The 17,720-nt window shown below is 56.3% G+C and overlaps 1 protein-coding gene across 1 annotated transcript in view; it reads right to left on the bottom strand.

The window, feature by feature from the left end:
• Nucleotides 1-1,935: 1,935 nt before the first annotated feature.
• PROM2 (prominin 2) overlaps nt 1,936-17,720 on the bottom strand; it is a 32,949-nt gene continuing 17,164 nt past the window's right edge. Inside the window, exons 13-24 of the mRNA XM_074981815.1 lie at nt 16,013-16,104; nt 14,716-14,800; nt 13,571-13,717; nt 12,470-12,541; nt 12,202-12,294; nt 10,992-11,045; nt 8,715-8,795; nt 7,502-7,570; nt 7,010-7,099; nt 5,437-5,543; nt 4,136-4,222; nt 1,936-3,011 (exon numbers count right to left, since the gene is read on the bottom strand). Coding sequence (XP_074837916.1) covers nt 4,159-4,222; nt 5,437-5,543; nt 7,010-7,099; nt 7,502-7,570; nt 8,715-8,795; nt 10,992-11,045; nt 12,202-12,294; nt 12,470-12,541; nt 13,571-13,717; nt 14,716-14,800; nt 16,013-16,104 — 954 coding nt within the window. The 3' untranslated portion in view covers nt 1,936-3,011; nt 4,136-4,158. The remainder of the gene's footprint in view (nt 3,012-4,135; nt 4,223-5,436; nt 5,544-7,009; nt 7,100-7,501; nt 7,571-8,714; nt 8,796-10,991; nt 11,046-12,201; nt 12,295-12,469; nt 12,542-13,570; nt 13,718-14,715; nt 14,801-16,012; nt 16,105-17,720) is intronic.

Genomic DNA, 17,720 nt, shown 5'->3' with positions numbered 1-17,720 from the left:
GCAGGGCATCCTTATAAAGGTAAATCTGTGACCCTGGCACCAGTTCCCTGCCTACCTGGTGAAAGGGTGTGGTCACTGCCCCATGCAGTGACACCTGGGCTACGTGCGCAGGAAGAGAACGAGCTTCTCCAGCCATCGTGGAAAAGTAGCTGGCTTGTAGCTGAAACTGTAGAGGCTCATATGCTAAACACTCGCGGTCCCAGGTTTGAGCCCACCTGTTGGTGGTCACATTAGCGCCTTGCCTAGCCCAGCCTGGGTGTGAGGGTCCCTCTCTGTCTGGCTGCTTCTGGAAGGGGCAGGGGTAGGGGTGTATCCCTTGGTTCAGTGTTCCCAGCAAGCTGAGTGCTTGGGCAGCTGCCTGGGAGAGATTCAGGTGCTGCCTGGCTGATTAACAGTGTGTTTCTACTGGTGGTGAACATCTGTACCTAGCAACATGTATTCCTCACGAGGCTGGACCCCTGCCAGGGCTCTCTGTGCTCAGAGGCGCTGGGATTTCTTTGCTCCCCGTCAGCTGTGTGACAATTGGTCGGCCCACTGGGGAGCGTTCTGAGAAAGGCGCTGGCGGCTTGGGAGCACTCCAGGCAGCTTTGCCTGCATCCTGCTTGCAAAGCAGTTACCGAGTTCCGGTGCAGGCTGACCAGCCGCCCTGGTTTTCCCTGGATGGTCTCACAGGTGTCCTGACTTTTTTCAGAAAATGGGTAAATTGTCCCATATTTTGCAGGGCTCCTGCTCCCTGGTACCACATGTTGGAGCAGCAGCCCCTGCTGCAAGGGAGCTTCTCTGTGGGGAAGTTGCCCCATTCCCTGACACCCCATGGGGGCAGCCCCTGCTGCCAGCGAGCTCTGCCATGGGTCAGCTGCCTCGTTCCCCAGTACCCCGCACTGTGGGGAGGCAGCTCCTGCTGCAAGGAAGCTCATCTGTGAGGCAGCTGCCCCATTCCCCAGCACGCCAGTCCCCGCTGCCAGTAACTCCTGCCATGGTGCGGCTGCCACGTTCCTCAGCCCCTCCTGCTGGGAGGCTGCAAGGCCGCTATTGTCAGCACTCCCGCCAGGAGGTGTGGAACTCCCCTTCTCTGCTCCCCCTCATCAGGAGGCTGCAGAGCTCCCATTCCCAGTGCCCCCATCGCTGAGGAGCCCCGACACAGGGCAACAACCCCCACCCCATCCCTGGAGGCTGGAGTCCCATCATTGCCTCTGGTCCAGCACAATCTCTAACCCACGCTCAAGGCTGGAGCAGCTTGACTGGACCTCCAAACTCAAGTCAGAGGGACTGGATGGAGGACATGGGGACTAAAACCCAGATAAGATCCTGTGACCATCTGTAGCCCTGTGTTCACCCCATCAATGAGACTATGATACATTTTGCATGGAGTATGTCTTGTGAGGCTGAAAACGTGTAATTTGCTGATGGTTATTGCCACAGGAAAATATGTGTGGCTGGAACAGGACATGTTTCGGTTTTCCCAGTCCCATATTTGCAGAATGAACGATGAACGAAAAGTCAAGACCCTCGTATTCAGCAGCATAATGAATAGGAGAGGCAGACCCCACAGAGAATGGGTAGATGATGTAGTAGATTGGTGCGGAGCTAGTCTACAGAAACTAAGCCACTCTGCACTGGATAGGGAAAGATGGAAGGAAATAGTGAGAGAGGCATCAGACACCAACGGGTGCTGAGCCCACGGTTACTGATGATGATGATGAGTCCCAGGCTAACACGGTAGCTGGCGGGGGGGTAGGCTTCCGGTCCAGCCAGGCCACCTGACACAGCTCCATGAGGACAGACACCGTGGGACCCACTGTGTTGCGTGGGGTTTACCCACCTTCCCTCCCCTCCAGAATACAGCACCACAAAGTTCTGCACAAAGCAGGAAGCAAGCCATGGTTAGAAAAGGGGCTAGTGCTTTAATGACATCAGCATTCTCCAGCACTGACACTCTAAATCCCAGCCCGGGATGGGTTAAAATACAACAGGACCTTGGTATCTTGCCCTTTGGCAGAAAGAAGTCCAGAGAAGCTGAAGGACCCATGCTCAGTCTAGTTACAGCTGCAATAGTTTCCTTTAGGTGCTTAGAGCTGGGCTAATTTCCCTGCTGGGGCCTGAATTTAGACCCATATCCTCCTCCCCGGCAGCAGGGGCCCCGCATTTCCTGGAGAAGTCCCCACGGACCCTGGGAGGTTTTCATGCAAGCAGGACACTCTATGAGCCTGGCACTGCCGGGCTGGGCAGGGACCGCAGACATGGAAGCGAGAGGCACAGGGAGATCCCTAAACTGGGAAGCAGAGCTGAGCCCAAGCAGCAACATTGAGATCTGGATTTTCCACACACCCCGCCATGCCTTGTCCCATGGAATCTTAGGAGAAGAGATTTGCATGTGGCCCATTAGCAAGACAATGACCAGGATGCAGGGTTCAGATCCAGGGCTGAGATTTGCCAGAGCTGGGGAGTGGTTGGCTTTGGAGATCTGGCCCTCTCAGGGGAAGAACCTTGACCAGCCATCAGTCCTCAGGTCGCATGTCCATCCTCCTAACAGCCAACAACCTGAAGGAGTGAGCATCCCGGCTCCCAGCTGTGCTGCTGGGGGGATACATGAGCAGGGTTTGGGCATGGTGGGTTTAGCATTACAGACACTGCCGTGTGTGTGCAGAAGTCCAGGTGGGAAGATGAGTGAAGAAGCTGGGAGGACTCCGCAGACTTGCATTGATGTGGGAGGTAACATGGGCTTGGTTGGGCTTCAGTGGCTCTCCTTTGCTATGGCTGGAGATGTAGGACCCCAAAGGGGTGCTGCTAGGAGGCAGGTGTTTCCCCTCCAGCCTTCCCATGCTGTGCAAATTCCTTGGCGCTGCAGTGAGCCGGGGAAGGTCACCAGAGAGGGATGCTTGGGAGGAAGAACATGCAGGAGTCTCCCACCAGCAGTAACATGGGGAACAAGAGGCAGAGTGGAGGGAATGTGTCTCTGATGGGGGGTGGTTCTGGCCCCGGGAGGATCCCAGGCACTCTCCCCAGGAGACCTGCAAGGGAGAGTGTTCATTAACATTACCTGGGGAGACATGAACAGACCAGACCCCACACGATACCTCTGACAGAAACCTATGGGAGAACCTGGGGGCAGCTTCAACTCAGGGTATGAGGGGCCCTCTGGAAATATTTGCAACATGGTAGTTTGGTATCCACAAAGAGTCCTGTGGCACTGAGGTATGGGATCCCCAAGAGAAACTTGAGTTCAGGGGAAACAAAAAGCAGGCAAGTAGCACTTTAAAGACTAGCAAAATAATTTATTAGGTGATGAGCTTTCGTGGGACAGACCCACTTCTTCAGACCAAGAAGAAGTTGGTGGTGGTCTGAAGAAGTGGGTCTGTCCCACGAAAGCTCACCTAATAAACTATTTTGCTAGTCTTTGGCTGTGTCTACACGTGCCCCAAACTTCGAAATGGCCATGCAAATGGCCATTTCGAAGTTTACTAATGAAGCGCTGAAATGCATATTCAGCGTTTCATTAGCATGCGGGCGGCAGCTGCGCTTCGAAATTGACGCTTCTTGCCGCCGCGCGGCGCGTCCAGACGGGGCTCCTTTTCGAAAAGACGCCGCCTACTTCGAAGTCCCCTTATTCCCATGAGCTCATTGGAATAAGGGGACTTCGAAGTAGGCGGCGTCCTTTCGAAAAGGAGCCCCGTCTGGACGCGCCGCGCGGCGGCAAGAAGCATCAATTTCGAAGCGCAGCTGCCGCCCGCATGCTAATGAAACGCTGAATATGCATTTCAGCGCTTCATTAGTAAACTTCGAAATGGCCATTTGCATGGCCATTTCGAAGTTTGGGGCACGTGTAGACACAGCCTTTAAGTGCTACTTGACTGCTTTTTGTTTTGACAGTTTATAGACTACTACAGCTCCCTCTCTTTTAGTTCAGGGGGTTCAGGAACTCTGAAGAGGACCCAAAAAGGGAAGGTCCAGGAGCATCCATCGCCAAGCTTGGTGAAGGTCTAAGAACGTCCATCCCCAGGTGACTTGAATGTCCTAGAGCTCACCTAGAGCTTGCCAGCGCTCAGTGGTCTGGAGTTCAAAAACTCTCAGGGAGCCCCAGGATTCGGAGAGTCAAGAGTCCTCCATCACCCAGATTAATTAGCTTCCCGCTTACCTGGAAATGCCAGAGATTCCTTCCTACAGCTTGAGAGCTGTGACGCGGGGGATGTGGAAGGGATAAGTCTCCTCTGAAGCAGTAGAGCTGGGGTGGGTATGAAAGGAAAGGAAGGAGAAGTCAATATTATTTCTTTTGTCGCTTGCAGCCAAATAACCAGCTGCCAGGCTCTGCCCCCGAGGAGGCAGCATTACTGCAGTGGGTAAAATGACTCTCCCTTTGTAGAAGACTTACGGGGCCATGGGAGAACAAGGGGCATGGGAGACTTCAATGAGCTAAGCTCGGGTGGCCCAGGGGTAAGCTTTGGCTCAGGACAGCAGTTACCCACTTGTCCTTAATCTGCCTCTGAGTGTTGCACCACAACGCCTGGGTCTAGCCTGACCCTACAGGGCAAATCGAGCCCTGGGCAAAAGAGCCGCACTTAATTTGCCCCTGCATGCAATGAGGTATAGGCTGCACACAAGTCCAACGCACTGGGGCTGGCATTCACCATGCAGGGGATGGGGATCTCTGGGCTCCGTAGCTCACTGGCACAGGGAAGAAATGCCAGCTACGACCGAGGAGCGCTGGAGAGCCCTGAGATGCACAGGAGAGTGGAGTGTTGGGAGAGGGTTAGCCCTGGCTGTTCTCCTAGGCCAACACACCTGTTGCAGCCCCTCGGAACGGGAAATAAGCACCCTGCGCTTGTGCGGCTGCTCCATTCCGCAAACAGAACTCAATGGAGCCTGTGTGCGAGGAGCCAGCCAGCAGCCCAAGGCCAGGGAGACAGGACGCCAGGGATCAGGGCTCCATCCCACGTGCCCATAAGACACAGGACTGCACCAAAACCAAACGAAGCACCATCTGTCTCCCTTTCTGCCTCCTGGGCACCCTGGTCGTGGCCCTTTGCCTCAGCCCATCTACTCCATAGGGAAATACCCCTCTGCACTGAGGTGCTGGAGGTCTTCTGCAGACCATCTGCATAGAGAGATGTAGGAGGACCCTAGGTGGACATGTGCCCGGGGTTGCCACGGCTGGGCCTATTGAAGGACCATTTATATGGGTGACTTCAATGGGGTTCCCCCCGAGGAGTATATCTGCACAGCCGCCAGGAGGGGCAATTGCCGGCTCAGGAGGACATAGACACGCCGGCTTTGTTCGAGTACCTGCAGTGGCTCAGCCAAGCTGCCCAAGTACACTGAATGGGGCTGGGCTGGGCTCCCCACCCAGCTATGGTGAGCATCTTCTCCTGCTGGGAATGACACTCTCTGGCCACTGTTCGGCTGTTCCCTGGCCCCTTGCTGGCACTGCCTGCCACTTACATGAGTCGGTTCCTGATGGGGCGGAAGTACTTGGTGAGTTTGATGGAGAAGACGATGCTGGGGATGAGGAAGAAAGTGCAGCAGCCCAGGCTGAACCAGAAGGCGTTCTGGAAGGACACAAGCACACAACCCTGAGTGGCTCTTCGGGCAGGATGTGCGGGGTGGGGGGACCCAACCTTGGAGCAGGAGCCAGCCCCTTGCTTAGTCTGGGTAAAGACAGAAGCAAGTTTGTCTGAGAGCCTCTAATCCTTTGGTCAGGAACCAAACTCTGGGCCCGATGAAGCCAGTGGGAGTTTGGTCACTGTCCCGATGCCAGTCGCTTCTGGTCGGTGGTCACCACCTTACTCCACACAGGCATGCTCCATGGGGTCCTGGACACTGCCCACCTGAGAGGGACTCACGGGTTGGTGTAGGGGGCCTATGACACACAGTGGAGCTGCTATGATGCCATCCAGCAGAGGGCAGCGGCAGGCATGTCTCATGCGCACGCACCCGGCAGCCAGTGTGTGCCAGTATTTCTTGTTTCCTAGGTCCGTCCGTTTCTCTAGTCTGTCCCCATCCCGCAGGCCCTGCTGTCAAGTCAGGGAACGGGGACGTTCTGCCACTCAATGGAGCTCTGGGCAGCTTGCCGAGGAGGAGAGCGCCCTGCACGGTTCATAGACGCCCCCAGGCCTGGCCGCTTCCGGCTGGCTGGCCCAGCTCCCCCAGGGCGACTCAGACAAGCTTAGGCAGCCTGGTTTGTTCTCCCTCTGTGCCTGTGGGCTCTTGCAGGCAGTGAGCTCGAGGGAGAGTGGGTCACAGGAAACAGGGTGGGATGGAAGGGCGGATGTGGCTATCCACAATCGCAGTGGATGGCCTGAGGGCTCAGTGAGCCAGGCACTCAGCCAGGCCCTCTTAGAGCTGTGAGTCACACACATGCAACGCACCCGGGGGAACCAACAGGGTCAGAGCCTCGGGCAAGAGTCAGCCCTGACACACGCTGGCGCCCACGTCTGCTGATGCCAAAAGGTGGGATCTGGCTAATGCCGGAACTGAGGGAGCTGCAGCAAGGACCACGCTGGTTCCTGGCTTCCTCTCATGTCCTGTCCGAATCACATGCATTTGGTGCAGGTGGCAGGGCCTAGTGGATGAGGCAGTGGCTCTTGTGTTGAGCTGCCTCTGTGCCTCAGTTTCCCCTCCTACCTCTTATGTATTAAGACTAAGCACTGGGGGCATGGACTGGCTTGCTAGATATCTATGCAGTGGAGCTACAAATGGGGCCCTCCAGGCACAGCTGTAGTACCTATGAAAGAATGGCCCCTGCCTGTCCCCCTTCCACAGACAACAAGAAACTGCTCGCTGCGGTGGCCTGTAGCTGCTGGGATGGCTCCTAGTGCTGGGGGATGGGAGGGCAGGCAGGCATCACTCAGTGCCCAGGAAAGGGAGGGTGCTGGGACGGATCAGCCAGTGCTGTCTCTGTGGTGCCTGAGAGCTGCCCACTCAGCCCTGGCAGGGCTCAGATTCCTCAGGGCAGGGAGGAACAGGAACTAAGCACCAGGCAGCGGCAGTGAGCGGCAGGTCCCGCTGTCCTTACCCAGGGCTCGGCGACGCGGTCGCACAGGATCACACGGCCGTTATCCAGCGCCATGGCCAGGGGCTGGCAGGAAGCCACGTCCTCCCTCAGCTGGCACAAAAGAGGAGAGGGAGAGGTAAGTGACCTGGGTGGAGGCTGACGCAGTCATCTTGTGCTCACGCGCAAAGCTCAGCTGTGTGGGGTTGTTGCTGGCCATCTCCTGCTGTCCTTTCGGGGCTGGGTTCTCCGCACAGCTGGGCGCCATGAGCATGGAGCTGGCCGGAGAGGTGACAAGGGGAGCCAAGCCCTTAACAAGGCTCACTCAGTTCCACCATCGCCCTAATATCTGAGCCCCTACAAGGACCATGGTGGCAGGCATTCTATGAGGAAGCAGCAAGAGGGCCTAGAGCAATGGATTCCCAGTCCACAACTGGGGTTCTGACCTGCAATGGTAATAAATAACATCAGCAACCCCTGCTCTGACAGGGCTGCTCTGATGACGTTAGTACCTACCGTGCGCCTCATCCAGTTCAGGTACTGTGAGAAATAGCCCAGCTCTTTCCTCGTGAAACAGCTGATCTCCTGCAGGAGAAAAAGACACCCTATATTATGAATGAATGCCTGTAAAGGGTTAACCCTTAGAAGGGTCTCTGGGGAGTGGGCAGCCAGGTAACTCAGTGGGAAGAGAGAGTGAAAACAATTGCAGGCTAAGGGGTCTTTGTCTGGGTTCTGTGACTGGAGCAGGGACAGACCAACATTGTTGATGGATCCAGTAAATATCCTGGCCACATCACAATCAGAGCAGGGATATGTAACTGCAAAGAAAATGTTTAGTTAAACATGATCAGGTTATTTTCTAAACACCATCAGGTTATTTTCTATTTTGGATTGGTTGTGAGACTTCTCAGGCTGTTTGATGATTTTTTTTTCCTGTACTCTGTAACTTCTATGCTGATCCCAGGGAAGTTAATTCTCTGTGCTCTAATACTGACAATCTTTAGTTGCTTTAATTGCATCTAACAACTAAGTTTGCTTGTTTACTTTCCTGCCATTTTTTTATCTTTGGTTATGTGAATAAATGAATTTTCTTTTAGACAATGATTTGAATGTGTGTCCTAAAGAAGTGTCTGTGTAAATGCCTTCCTAAAGAAAAGTCAGCTATCAGATTACAGCCCTTTGTTTCCAAGCTATCTCCTAAGGAAAGGGTGAAGCTTGGGGGTTACTCCACAGGGAGCTATCCAAGTGTATCTTGCTGGGTTTAAAAGGGGGATTTATCACTTGGTGGTGGTGGTGGTGGCAATTACCGAGGTATTCTGAAGGTTTTTGCAGGCCTCCACTTTCTGCACTTGAAGTTTCAGAGTAGGGAGGCAGCCCTGACAGCCCGCAGGGCACACAACGGCTTCCGAGGGTTCATGAGGTGTTCAGGGTCCCGGGGTGCAGCCTGGCTCAGACTGGGCTCATGCAGGCTTTGGGTTTGCTGGCTGGCTTTCCAGCTCACCAGGGTCTGCCCCAGTGAAAGTCATGTTGTCCCTCTGGACTTGGGGTTTGCAGTCCCAGTTACCCCAGTGAGCACTGGGTATGTAAGAAGGGCCCCTATAGCTAGTTACCAAGTAGGGCCCCCCCAGGGGACAGCATTTCCCCAGCAGATTGCTGTGCCCCAACTTTGCACGCTGCAGGAGGTGTGGTCTCTGGTGCCCCGTTGGACGAAGGACCTCACTTCACTCACATGTCTCAGGTATCGTTGCGCCTGCGTCGGGAGCAACGTCTCCACCAAGGTGATCTCGGCCATCATCTCTTTCAAGAGGAACTGGTGGGAAAGGAGGAGGGGGAGGAGAGAGACAGTTCAGAGTGCAGAGGAGAGCTGAATGGTACTAGAAATTGTGATGGGGATGGGGAGAAGAGCAGAGACATAGAATACGGAGAGCAGGGGTTCTAGGTAAGGATGGAGCAGCAGCATGAACACATACACATTAACTCTCTGATCCTCACACCCGCCACGGGAACGAGGTACATGTCCCTATCCTTGTGTAACAGGTGGGGAAACTGAGGCCCGGGGGGGCCAGGGTGGAACTCGCCAGGATATCGGAGGGAACTGGAGGTAGAATTAAGACACAGGAGTGCCTGACCTCTGATGCATGCTCAGACGGCTACCTCACGCTTAGCTAGCAGCCTGTCTAGGTTCTCCCCTGGCGCCCGCCTCACTGGTGTCTGAGCACCACCCCGTGTTTATAAAGTGTGCCCAGAAGCCAGTGGGCAGAGTGGGGCACACATCCGCGTCTGTGTGTGAGTCAGCGGGGAGAGGAATCTGGCTCACGGCTACACCTGATCCTTTGCTCATGTTCTAGTTCGGCCTGGGGTGAGGCAGGCCTGGGCTTGGTTTCTGGCCTGGCCCAGCATGGAGCTCACAAAAATCTGTTGAGCTCTCCCTCCTGCAAGCAGCGGGATGGAGACTCTCTCCAGCCTTTGGTGGGGAGGGAGCCAACGCTGGGCGTAGACGTGGGTTTTGGAAGCACTAGCAAGAGTGTGAGCTGCTGATCTCCGGGGCTTTCACAGGAGAGGGCAGCTGGGGTGGAAGATCAGGATCGGATAGGGTGGGAAGGTCCCTCTGCCCAGAATTGGATGAGCAAAGCTTTGAGTTCAATGGTGTCGGAGGGAAAGCCAATGAGGCGCTTGGCTCCGGCCCGCCTGCACCATGAGGAGATGGGCTGGCAGACCCCTCTTTCCGGTCAGCATGAGAAGCCTAAGCATTGTGATGTGACTTTGCCAAGGAGGCTGGGAGCTTTTCAGGGAATCGATTGCCATCATCAGGACAAAGTCCTGGCTGGGATGATTTAGTTGGGGCTGGTCCTGCATTAGGCAGGGGGCTGGACTTGATGACCTCCTGAGGTCCCGTCCAGCTCTAGATGTCTATAATTCTATGATTATACAAGGAAATCTGGTGGTTTCTCGCTGAGCACCAACCACAGGGTTAACCCTGCAAATGCCCACCGGTCTGAGTGACACAGGAGCTGTGGGAGAGCAGCCATCAAGCTGGAGAACCTTCTTTACTCTCCTGCCATCCTCATGACCCTGCTCAGGTGAGCACCTGTGGTTATCTCATCCCTGTTGGTTTCCTTGCACCTCCACTGATGCAGCTGGGGCTGGCCACTGCCAGAGATGGGAGCCTGGGTCTGATCCAGCGTGGCTGGCCTCCTCTGCCTAGCCTGGAGTGATAGGTCAGGGCTGGGAGACAGTGTGTGAAAGGAGGCCAGGAAGAACAGCCCCAGGGATGGAGCGTGGTTGCAGGCATGTTGGACTCTGGATGTCAGAGAGATGGGGCTGGTATTGTCCCAGCCTGTGCTGGGGAGAGAGCCAAGCCTTCAAACCACCCGGCACTCTGCTTTCGGGCTGAGAAAGGGACTGTGTGGCTCCCTCGCCAATAGGCATCAGCCCAGTAAGAGATATGACCTCGAGGACCAGGGTTCCATAAAGCACCTCCACGACCTGGAGCCCAGCCCAAGGGGACTGAATTCTCTCCATTCCCCGGCGGTGGGGTGGGCTGTCCCTGACAGTCAGCGGGGGAGCGCCGAGCAGAGCTTAAGTGAACAGAGAAGGAAAAGGGGAACTTCCCTCTCCTGGAGGACTCAGATCGAGGGGTTCAGAAGTACTAACACCGGGGGGTGTGGAGAGAATGAGAGGAGGAACATGTGCTGCCCCAGAACACGTCATGTCGCAAGAGAGGAGTCCCGTCCGACCGGGCTGGGAGCGAGTGGAGGAAGCCACAACAGCAGCGGAGGTGCCCCATCTCCTTATGCCAGCCGTACAGTCCTGAGTACGGCCTGGGCTCTCCTGGGAATGGAGCACGGGGGCGCCTGCCTCCTCCTGGTCCCCACACAAAAGGACAGAGTCTTTCGTGCCTGTCACTCCCATGACCTGGGGCCCCCCTCACCCACCTCCTTCACGTAGCATCATTCCCACTCCCGGGGCCTGTCCAGCAGGCGGGTGGTCCCCCCGGCAACCGTACCTGGAGGTGTGGCGCCAAGGCGGATAGGACCAGCACGCTCTCATTCAGCTTGACCTGCAAAGCAAAGGGAGGCTCGGATGGTCTCCTCCGCGGCACGGCAGCTGCAGGGGCACAGCCTGGAACCCGGCGCCTGGAGGCTGGCCCTGCTGGTGAGCCGCCGCCGGCTTCGCCAGCCCTGAGCCCCAGCCTCCATCTCCCGCTGCTCCATCAGCTTTGCGGCTGCCCACCAGCCCCTCAAGCTCCACAGGCCCATGGGTCCTGCCACGTGCCAGCCCTGCCCCTGCAGGGACCACAGCCTGCCAGCCCAGGGCCCGGGAGCTCTGCTGCTGGCTGGGGTCCCGTTGTCGGCCCCGGGCTCTGCTCCGGGCCTCGGCCTGGTGCTCAGCAGTTGCCCCCCAGCTGGAGCTCGTCTGTGGGCAGCAAGGGGCTAGTGCTGCCAACCCTCCCGGCACAAGCCGACCAGCTGCCACACGTGGCAACGGCAACCGGTTGGTCCGATCCGAGAGAACTGGCAACTGTCCGAGTGGCACAAAACGGGCGCCAGGGTGGGGGCGCCGCTCCGCACGCTCGCCCGACCAGTAGCTCCAGTGCCCCTGCCTCCACTCCGGGGCCTCTCAGTGGTGGCTGGGAAGAACTGGGCCAGTGCTGGGAACTCCTTGGGCACCCGCCTTTTCAGCCACTGCTTCCACCCCCATCCCCACGGTGGGACCCGGAAACCTGCCCTTGCCTGGTTGGTCTGGGCTCCTCCCCGTTAGGGCCCAGTCAAACATCCCCCAGTCCTTCCCTGGCAGACAGCCTTCACCTCCCTCTGCCCTTCCAGCCCCCTGGGGGGATCAGAGGCCTCTTGCTCAGCCCCATGAAGGACACATCCCATGATGCCCTGTGCCCTTCCCCAAGTGGCACTGCGCTGGGGCTAGGCCTGAGCCGCTGAGTCTGCACCCCCAAAAGCCCCAGAGCTGAGGAGGGGGTTGGCTGTGACCCAGCCACCAGCAGCCCCGACCGCTGCCGTAGGCTCGGGGGCCAGGTGGGAGGGGTAGTTTGGCTCCCGGCCCCAAAAGGGGTGGGGACAAGAGCAGAAGGGGTGGGGCTTAGTGCACTCAGCCCCGCCCACCCCACCTCTCTTGGAGCTGCACGCGGCTGCAGTTCCAGGCCCAGGGGCAACGTCCCCCTTTCCCTGCCCCACCAGCAGGCCCGTGCATCCCACACTCACCACAAAGGCGTCATGGGTGAGCACGGTGGTGTTCTGGATTTTCCGCAGGGCCTGGGACTCGTTGGCCAGCCGTCCTGCTATCGTGCTGTTGCTCTGTGGAAGAGACCGGAGTCACCGGGGGCTTTCCTGGTTGGAAAGCACAGGAGCCGCCGGGAGGTGTGTGCGGAGCTGGCATCGCTGGACAGCCAAGCACACGCACCTCCTGCTCTTCTGGTCTCCCTTCCCCGCCCCGCTGTTTCCTTCGCCGCCAGGCTGACTCTGCACTCACCTGGATTTTTTGGAGGCCCTCGAGGTCCACAATTAAGTCTTCCAGGTTTGTCCTCACGGCAGGCTTCTGTATCTGAGGAAAGCAGCCAGCCGCATGAACAGCCACTGAACAGCCTCTGCGGTCCCATCAGCCAGAGCCCAGAGTGCTGGGCACGGTTTATGAACGCCCGCAGAGCACCGGCCGTGAGCCGCAGGCCTGCGTATCACCCCACAAAGCACCGCCCAGGGCCTGATTCCAGTATCAGCTGCCCTGCCTCCTGGGCTACAGTGTTTAAATCTCAGGACATGGAATGAGGACACTGGGACCCCTCCCACCACAACGGAAAGGGGGTGTTTTCATCTAGAGTCAGGGAGTGGGGGGTCAGAACCAGTGTTCCCTGTAAGCTCTGCCCTGGTGCAGCCGCTCAGAAGAGAAAGGCCACCCAGCTGATTAGCAGAGTGCGCACTGCTAGGTTTTCTTGTTTCTACTGGTAGTGCACATCCACACATCCCTCAGTGCACATAACAAAATTTATTCTGCCCCTGGATGGAAAAATCTGCCCATGGGTGGTAAAGATTAAAGGGAACAAGTGCCACTGTGCAGCTGGGCAGGAAGTGGGCTGGGGAACTGGCAAAGGTGCGTAGTGACAAGCCTAGGAGAGCGGCACTTTCAAAGGCAGCGGGAATAGGCCAAGGGGCCTGTGCAGGCAGCAGATGCCTGTGTCAGGGCCAGAGGTGCAAAAGGTGCCCCAGAAAGTTACTTGAGTAAAAGTGCAGCTTCTTTCGCTTCTGGGTACTCGAGTACAATAAAGATGTGGCATGTGTACTTCGACTCAAGTAGCTTCCCAGAGGAACACCGGTGACGAGTACTTACGTACATTTCCTCCCCCCACCCCCAAGCAACTGCACTTTCACTCAAGTTATTTTGGGGGGTACTTTCTCCACCTCTGGTCAGGACAAGGGAGGCTGGGAGTGGGTCTGGGCTCTGCACGGCTGAGAGCTGTAATGGGGCATGTCACCAGTCTCCACTCCCGGACCTGGCGGGAGGAAGAGCTCCGGCGGTGGATGCGCGCCGAAAGGGCGACCTCGACTGGTGTCACCGCCCTGCTGCGGTGCCCCTCACCTCTGCCAGGAACGCGGGGTAGGCCAGCTGGTCGATCCCGCTCTGCCGGAAGGTCTCCAGGTCCTGTCTCCCAGTCTTGTCCAGGAGGCGGATTTCATTGAAGTTTAGGTTGAAGTTGTCGAGGCGCCTCTGGAAGTCTCTGGTGTACTGAGGGCAAGGCAGGGCCGTGACCGCCAGTCTTATGGCTGCTACTCCCTGCTAGGGCCCTGACCCACAGCCCCGGGAAGGCTTTCTATCGAGCCCTAATATGTTCTAATGGAATCACAGAATCCCAGGGCTGGAAGGGACCTCAGGAGGTCATCTAGTCCAGCCCCCTGCCCAAAGCAGGATCAGCTCCCACTAAGTCATCCCAGCCAGGACCAAGTGAAGCCAGGACTTAAAAACCTCCAGGGATGGAGATTCCACCAGCCTCTCTCGGTAACACGTTCCAGTGCCTCACCGCCCGTCTGGGGAAATAGTTTTTCCTAATATCAATCTAGACCTCCCCCACTGTAATTTGAGACCATTGCTCCTTGCTCTGCCATCCCTCACTACTGAGAACAGCCCCTCTCCATCCTCTTCGGAGCCCCCCTTCAGGAAGTCGAAGGCTGCACTCAAATCGCCCCTCGCTCTTCTCTTCTGCAAACTAAACAAGCTCAAATCCCTCAGCCTCTCCTCACAGGCCATGTGCTCCAGCCCCCTCATCATTTTGGTAGCCCTCCACGGGACTCTCTCCAACACATCCACATCCTTTCTATCACAGGGGGCCCAGACAAGGGCTCCCTAGTTCCTTCTAGACTGGAGGACTGGTCCATCAATGGCTGGGAGGGGCAGGGATGATGTCCCAAGCCTCTGTCGGAAGCCGGAAATGGGCGACAGGGAGTTGATCACTTGATGATTCCCTGTTCTGTTCATTCCCTCTGGGACACCTGGCATTGGCCACCGTCAGAAGACAGGACGCTGGGCTAGATGGACCTTTGGTCTGGCCCAGACTGGCTGTTCTTATGTTCGTAGGCGCTCCCTGTAAGGCGGCAGATCTGGGGACAGGGCACAGTACAGACTATGAACCTGAAGGGCTAACTCCCCTCCTTGTCTAGGGTGCCACAGGGCCGGCCAGAGGGAGAAGGACAGGCCTGGAGCCCCCACGGGAAGAGCCCCCCACTCACCTGGGAGACGTGGAGATGATCCTCGAGATTGTAGGTGTCTCTAAGCTGCAGGACTTCCCAGAGGCCTGCCCCCTTCTTACAGTCCCTGGAGCAGAGGGTGGGAGGGAGTCAGCATGGGCACGTGCTCCACCAGGCGATCTGCCTGAAGCCTGTGTCGTGGCTGTGCGTGGCCCCACGCTCCTTCCTAGCGGCCCAAGTCCAGCTGGGCACCGAGCAGCCCACAGTTCGGACCCCAGGACGAGATTCTGCATGTCTGCTTATCTCCCGCTCTACTGTCCATGAGACACAGCAAGGGGGTGGTGATACCAGACTGTATCAAGAACCTCTGGAACCTCTGAGCTCTTTCTCCTGCCCCTCTGCTCCTGCCCCAGGGCTGCCGCGACCCTGTCCAGGCCAGTGGCACTACCCTTCCAGCCGGCCCCGCACACTGGACCCTGTGGGGTAATACAAGTGCTGACCATTCTGCTGCCATAACCAATGTTCCCTGTAAGCTGAGCACTTGGGCAGCCATCCAGGAGAGGTGCAGGTGCCCCTCAGCTGACTAGCAGAGCTCCCACAGCTGGCAGCCTGTGTTTCTATTGGTGCACATCTGTACCTGCCTTGGTGCACACAAGAAAATTTATTCCACCCATGGAATAACCCTGTCCATAACCCTAAAGCCAGGGAAGTTATTAGTGGCAGAACAGCAATTCGCTGGTGTCAGCAGCAAGATGAGGAGATTCCTAAGGGAGTTAGAATGAGCCTGGTGAACTGGAGGTCACAGTTCACTGATCTAAACATCCGCGGTGTTTTCAGGTCAGGGAGACTGGCCCAGATTTGGCCCTCAGTTGTATGATGGGCAACCAAAGGTGGAATTGGAGCCGGTGGCTAAGAGTTCGACTGTTAGACCCTTCATGCATAGGCAGGCGCCTCAGTGAAAGGCCTCCTGGTGCACCCACAATATGAGCTGGCTGCAAAATGAATATTTTTCCCCCGGAAAAACGTTGATGGAAAACCAAAAAAATTCCAGCCAGAGCCTGCTAAAAACCAGAAATGATTTTGACTTGGGCTGAAACTGTCTGATCGGAAAAACAGCCGAACTTCCCGGCAAAATGCCCATTGAGCCAAAAGCCCAATTGTCAATCAAAAGAGTTCTGCTGTCCCGTTTTACCCTGTCCTGTCCACTGAGGTTGGCGGAGGTGTGACTCAGAAAAGCAGAGGGGAGTTTCCTGATTGAGGCCAGTTGGACAGGTAGCAGCCGGACGGCACGCGCGACAGCGTTCAGGGTTGGGGGGCTGCCCCAGAGCTGAGTACTCACTGGTAAGCGGAGGTTAGGTTAAGGGTCCTCTTCAGGCCAAGCTGCTGGGTGAGGTTCATGGAGGGAGGCAGGTTTCCTGGGGTGTCGATGAACTGGGGAGCAGGGAGAGAGAGGCGACATGAGGGGGGCCCCTGGTCAGGGAGAGTGGGGTCTGTTGGAGCAGGGAAGGGGCATGTCTGTGCTGGTCCCAACAGTGTTTAGGGAGGGAGAAGAAAGTGATGGAGGGATGTGGTTCTGCATTAGAGATCTGCTGGAACAGCAGGGGCTAAAACGGCCCCTTGGAGAGACAGGAAATGAGGGGCTTTGGCCAGCTGGAAGGAGGGGAGAGTTCCACATCCATCCCTTTGGGGGTCCCCCTCTCCAGGGGTAACACCCCACCCTGCACATGTATCATGGACACTCTTTCCCATGGCTGAGTCCCCTGATATTGGGGTCACTGGCACGTGCTCGCAAACAGCATCTGGCCCATGGACTGACCCTCGCAAGTGCTCTCCTGGGTTCCATTGTAAACCGCTGGCAGGCGGTACAGCCATAACACCACACCCGGGGCACCCAGAACAACCCTAGCACTAGCACTGCACAAATTGGAGAAATGGTCTGAAGTAAACAGGATGAAGTTTAATACAGACAAATGCAAAGTGCTCCACTTAGGAAGGAACAATTAGTTTCACACATACAGAATGGGAAGCGACGGTCTAGGAAGGAATATGGCAGAAAGGGATCTAGGGGTTATAGTGGACCACAAGCTAAAGGTGAGTCAACAGTGTGATGCTATTGCAAAAAAACCAAACATGATTCTGGGCTGCATTAACAGGCATGTCTCCACTGCTGCTACACGTGCTTTGATGTGGCTAGCAATAGGAGGGAAGGTGCATCAAATGTAATCCAAACTAACAGAAATTTCAGTTCTGTTCGTATGAAAAAAACAACTCCTTTTGCACACACACACCCCTGCCAGGAGCTTGTAGAGCCCCCATCAAGCTGCAGAGCCCCCATCTCCAATGCTACACCAAGGGGCAGCAGCCCCCATTGCCAAGGAGCCCTGACATGAGAGAGAGGCCCCCCATCCCTGGAGGCTGGTGTCCCATACTGGCCACAGGGCAACGTGGTCACCCTACTGCTGGCTCCCAGGCTCAGCCATCTCATTGAAAATGGTGAAATCTGCTCCTGTTTTTCTCAGTGTATCTTCACATTTCTATACCGAGCCACAAGGGTGTCACTTTCTGCAGACTTATTTTCTTACATGTGCCAAAAGGGGTTGTTGTTTTTTTTCATACGAACAGAACTGAAATTTCCGTCGGTTTGGATTACATTTGACACGCCTTCCCTGCTATCACTAGCCACATCAAAGCGCGTGTAGGCAGCAGTGGAGACATGCCCTATGGTAATTATGGTGATGGAGAAGAAACGTTTTTATAATGAAGCAAAAAGTTTTCCATTGTCAGTCGCCTGCAGGGAGCTACCAGCCAAGTACAGGTTGAACCTCCCTCGTCCGGTACCATCCGTAATCCAGCACAGTTTTAGTTAGCTGGATGAACACTTATCATGGGTGTGGCCAAGTTTCGCACAGTCCCATAAAATTTGTTTCCAGCCACCAGTCCTGGTTCTCAGTGATCTGGGCTGTTCTTTAGCTGTAATTTATCCCTAAATGTCCGCTAAGAGCCCAGTCAGCAGTGGAAGAGCTGGTAGTGCTGCTAGCCCATACTGA

This window comes from Carettochelys insculpta, chromosome 31 (genome assembly GCF_033958435.1).
Source record: "Carettochelys insculpta isolate YL-2023 chromosome 31, ASM3395843v1, whole genome shotgun sequence".
NCBI lineage: Eukaryota > Metazoa > Chordata > Testudines > Carettochelyidae > Carettochelys > Carettochelys insculpta.
The sequence above is the reverse complement of the archived record's forward strand: the minus strand, read 5'-3'. Positions and strand labels throughout refer to the sequence as shown.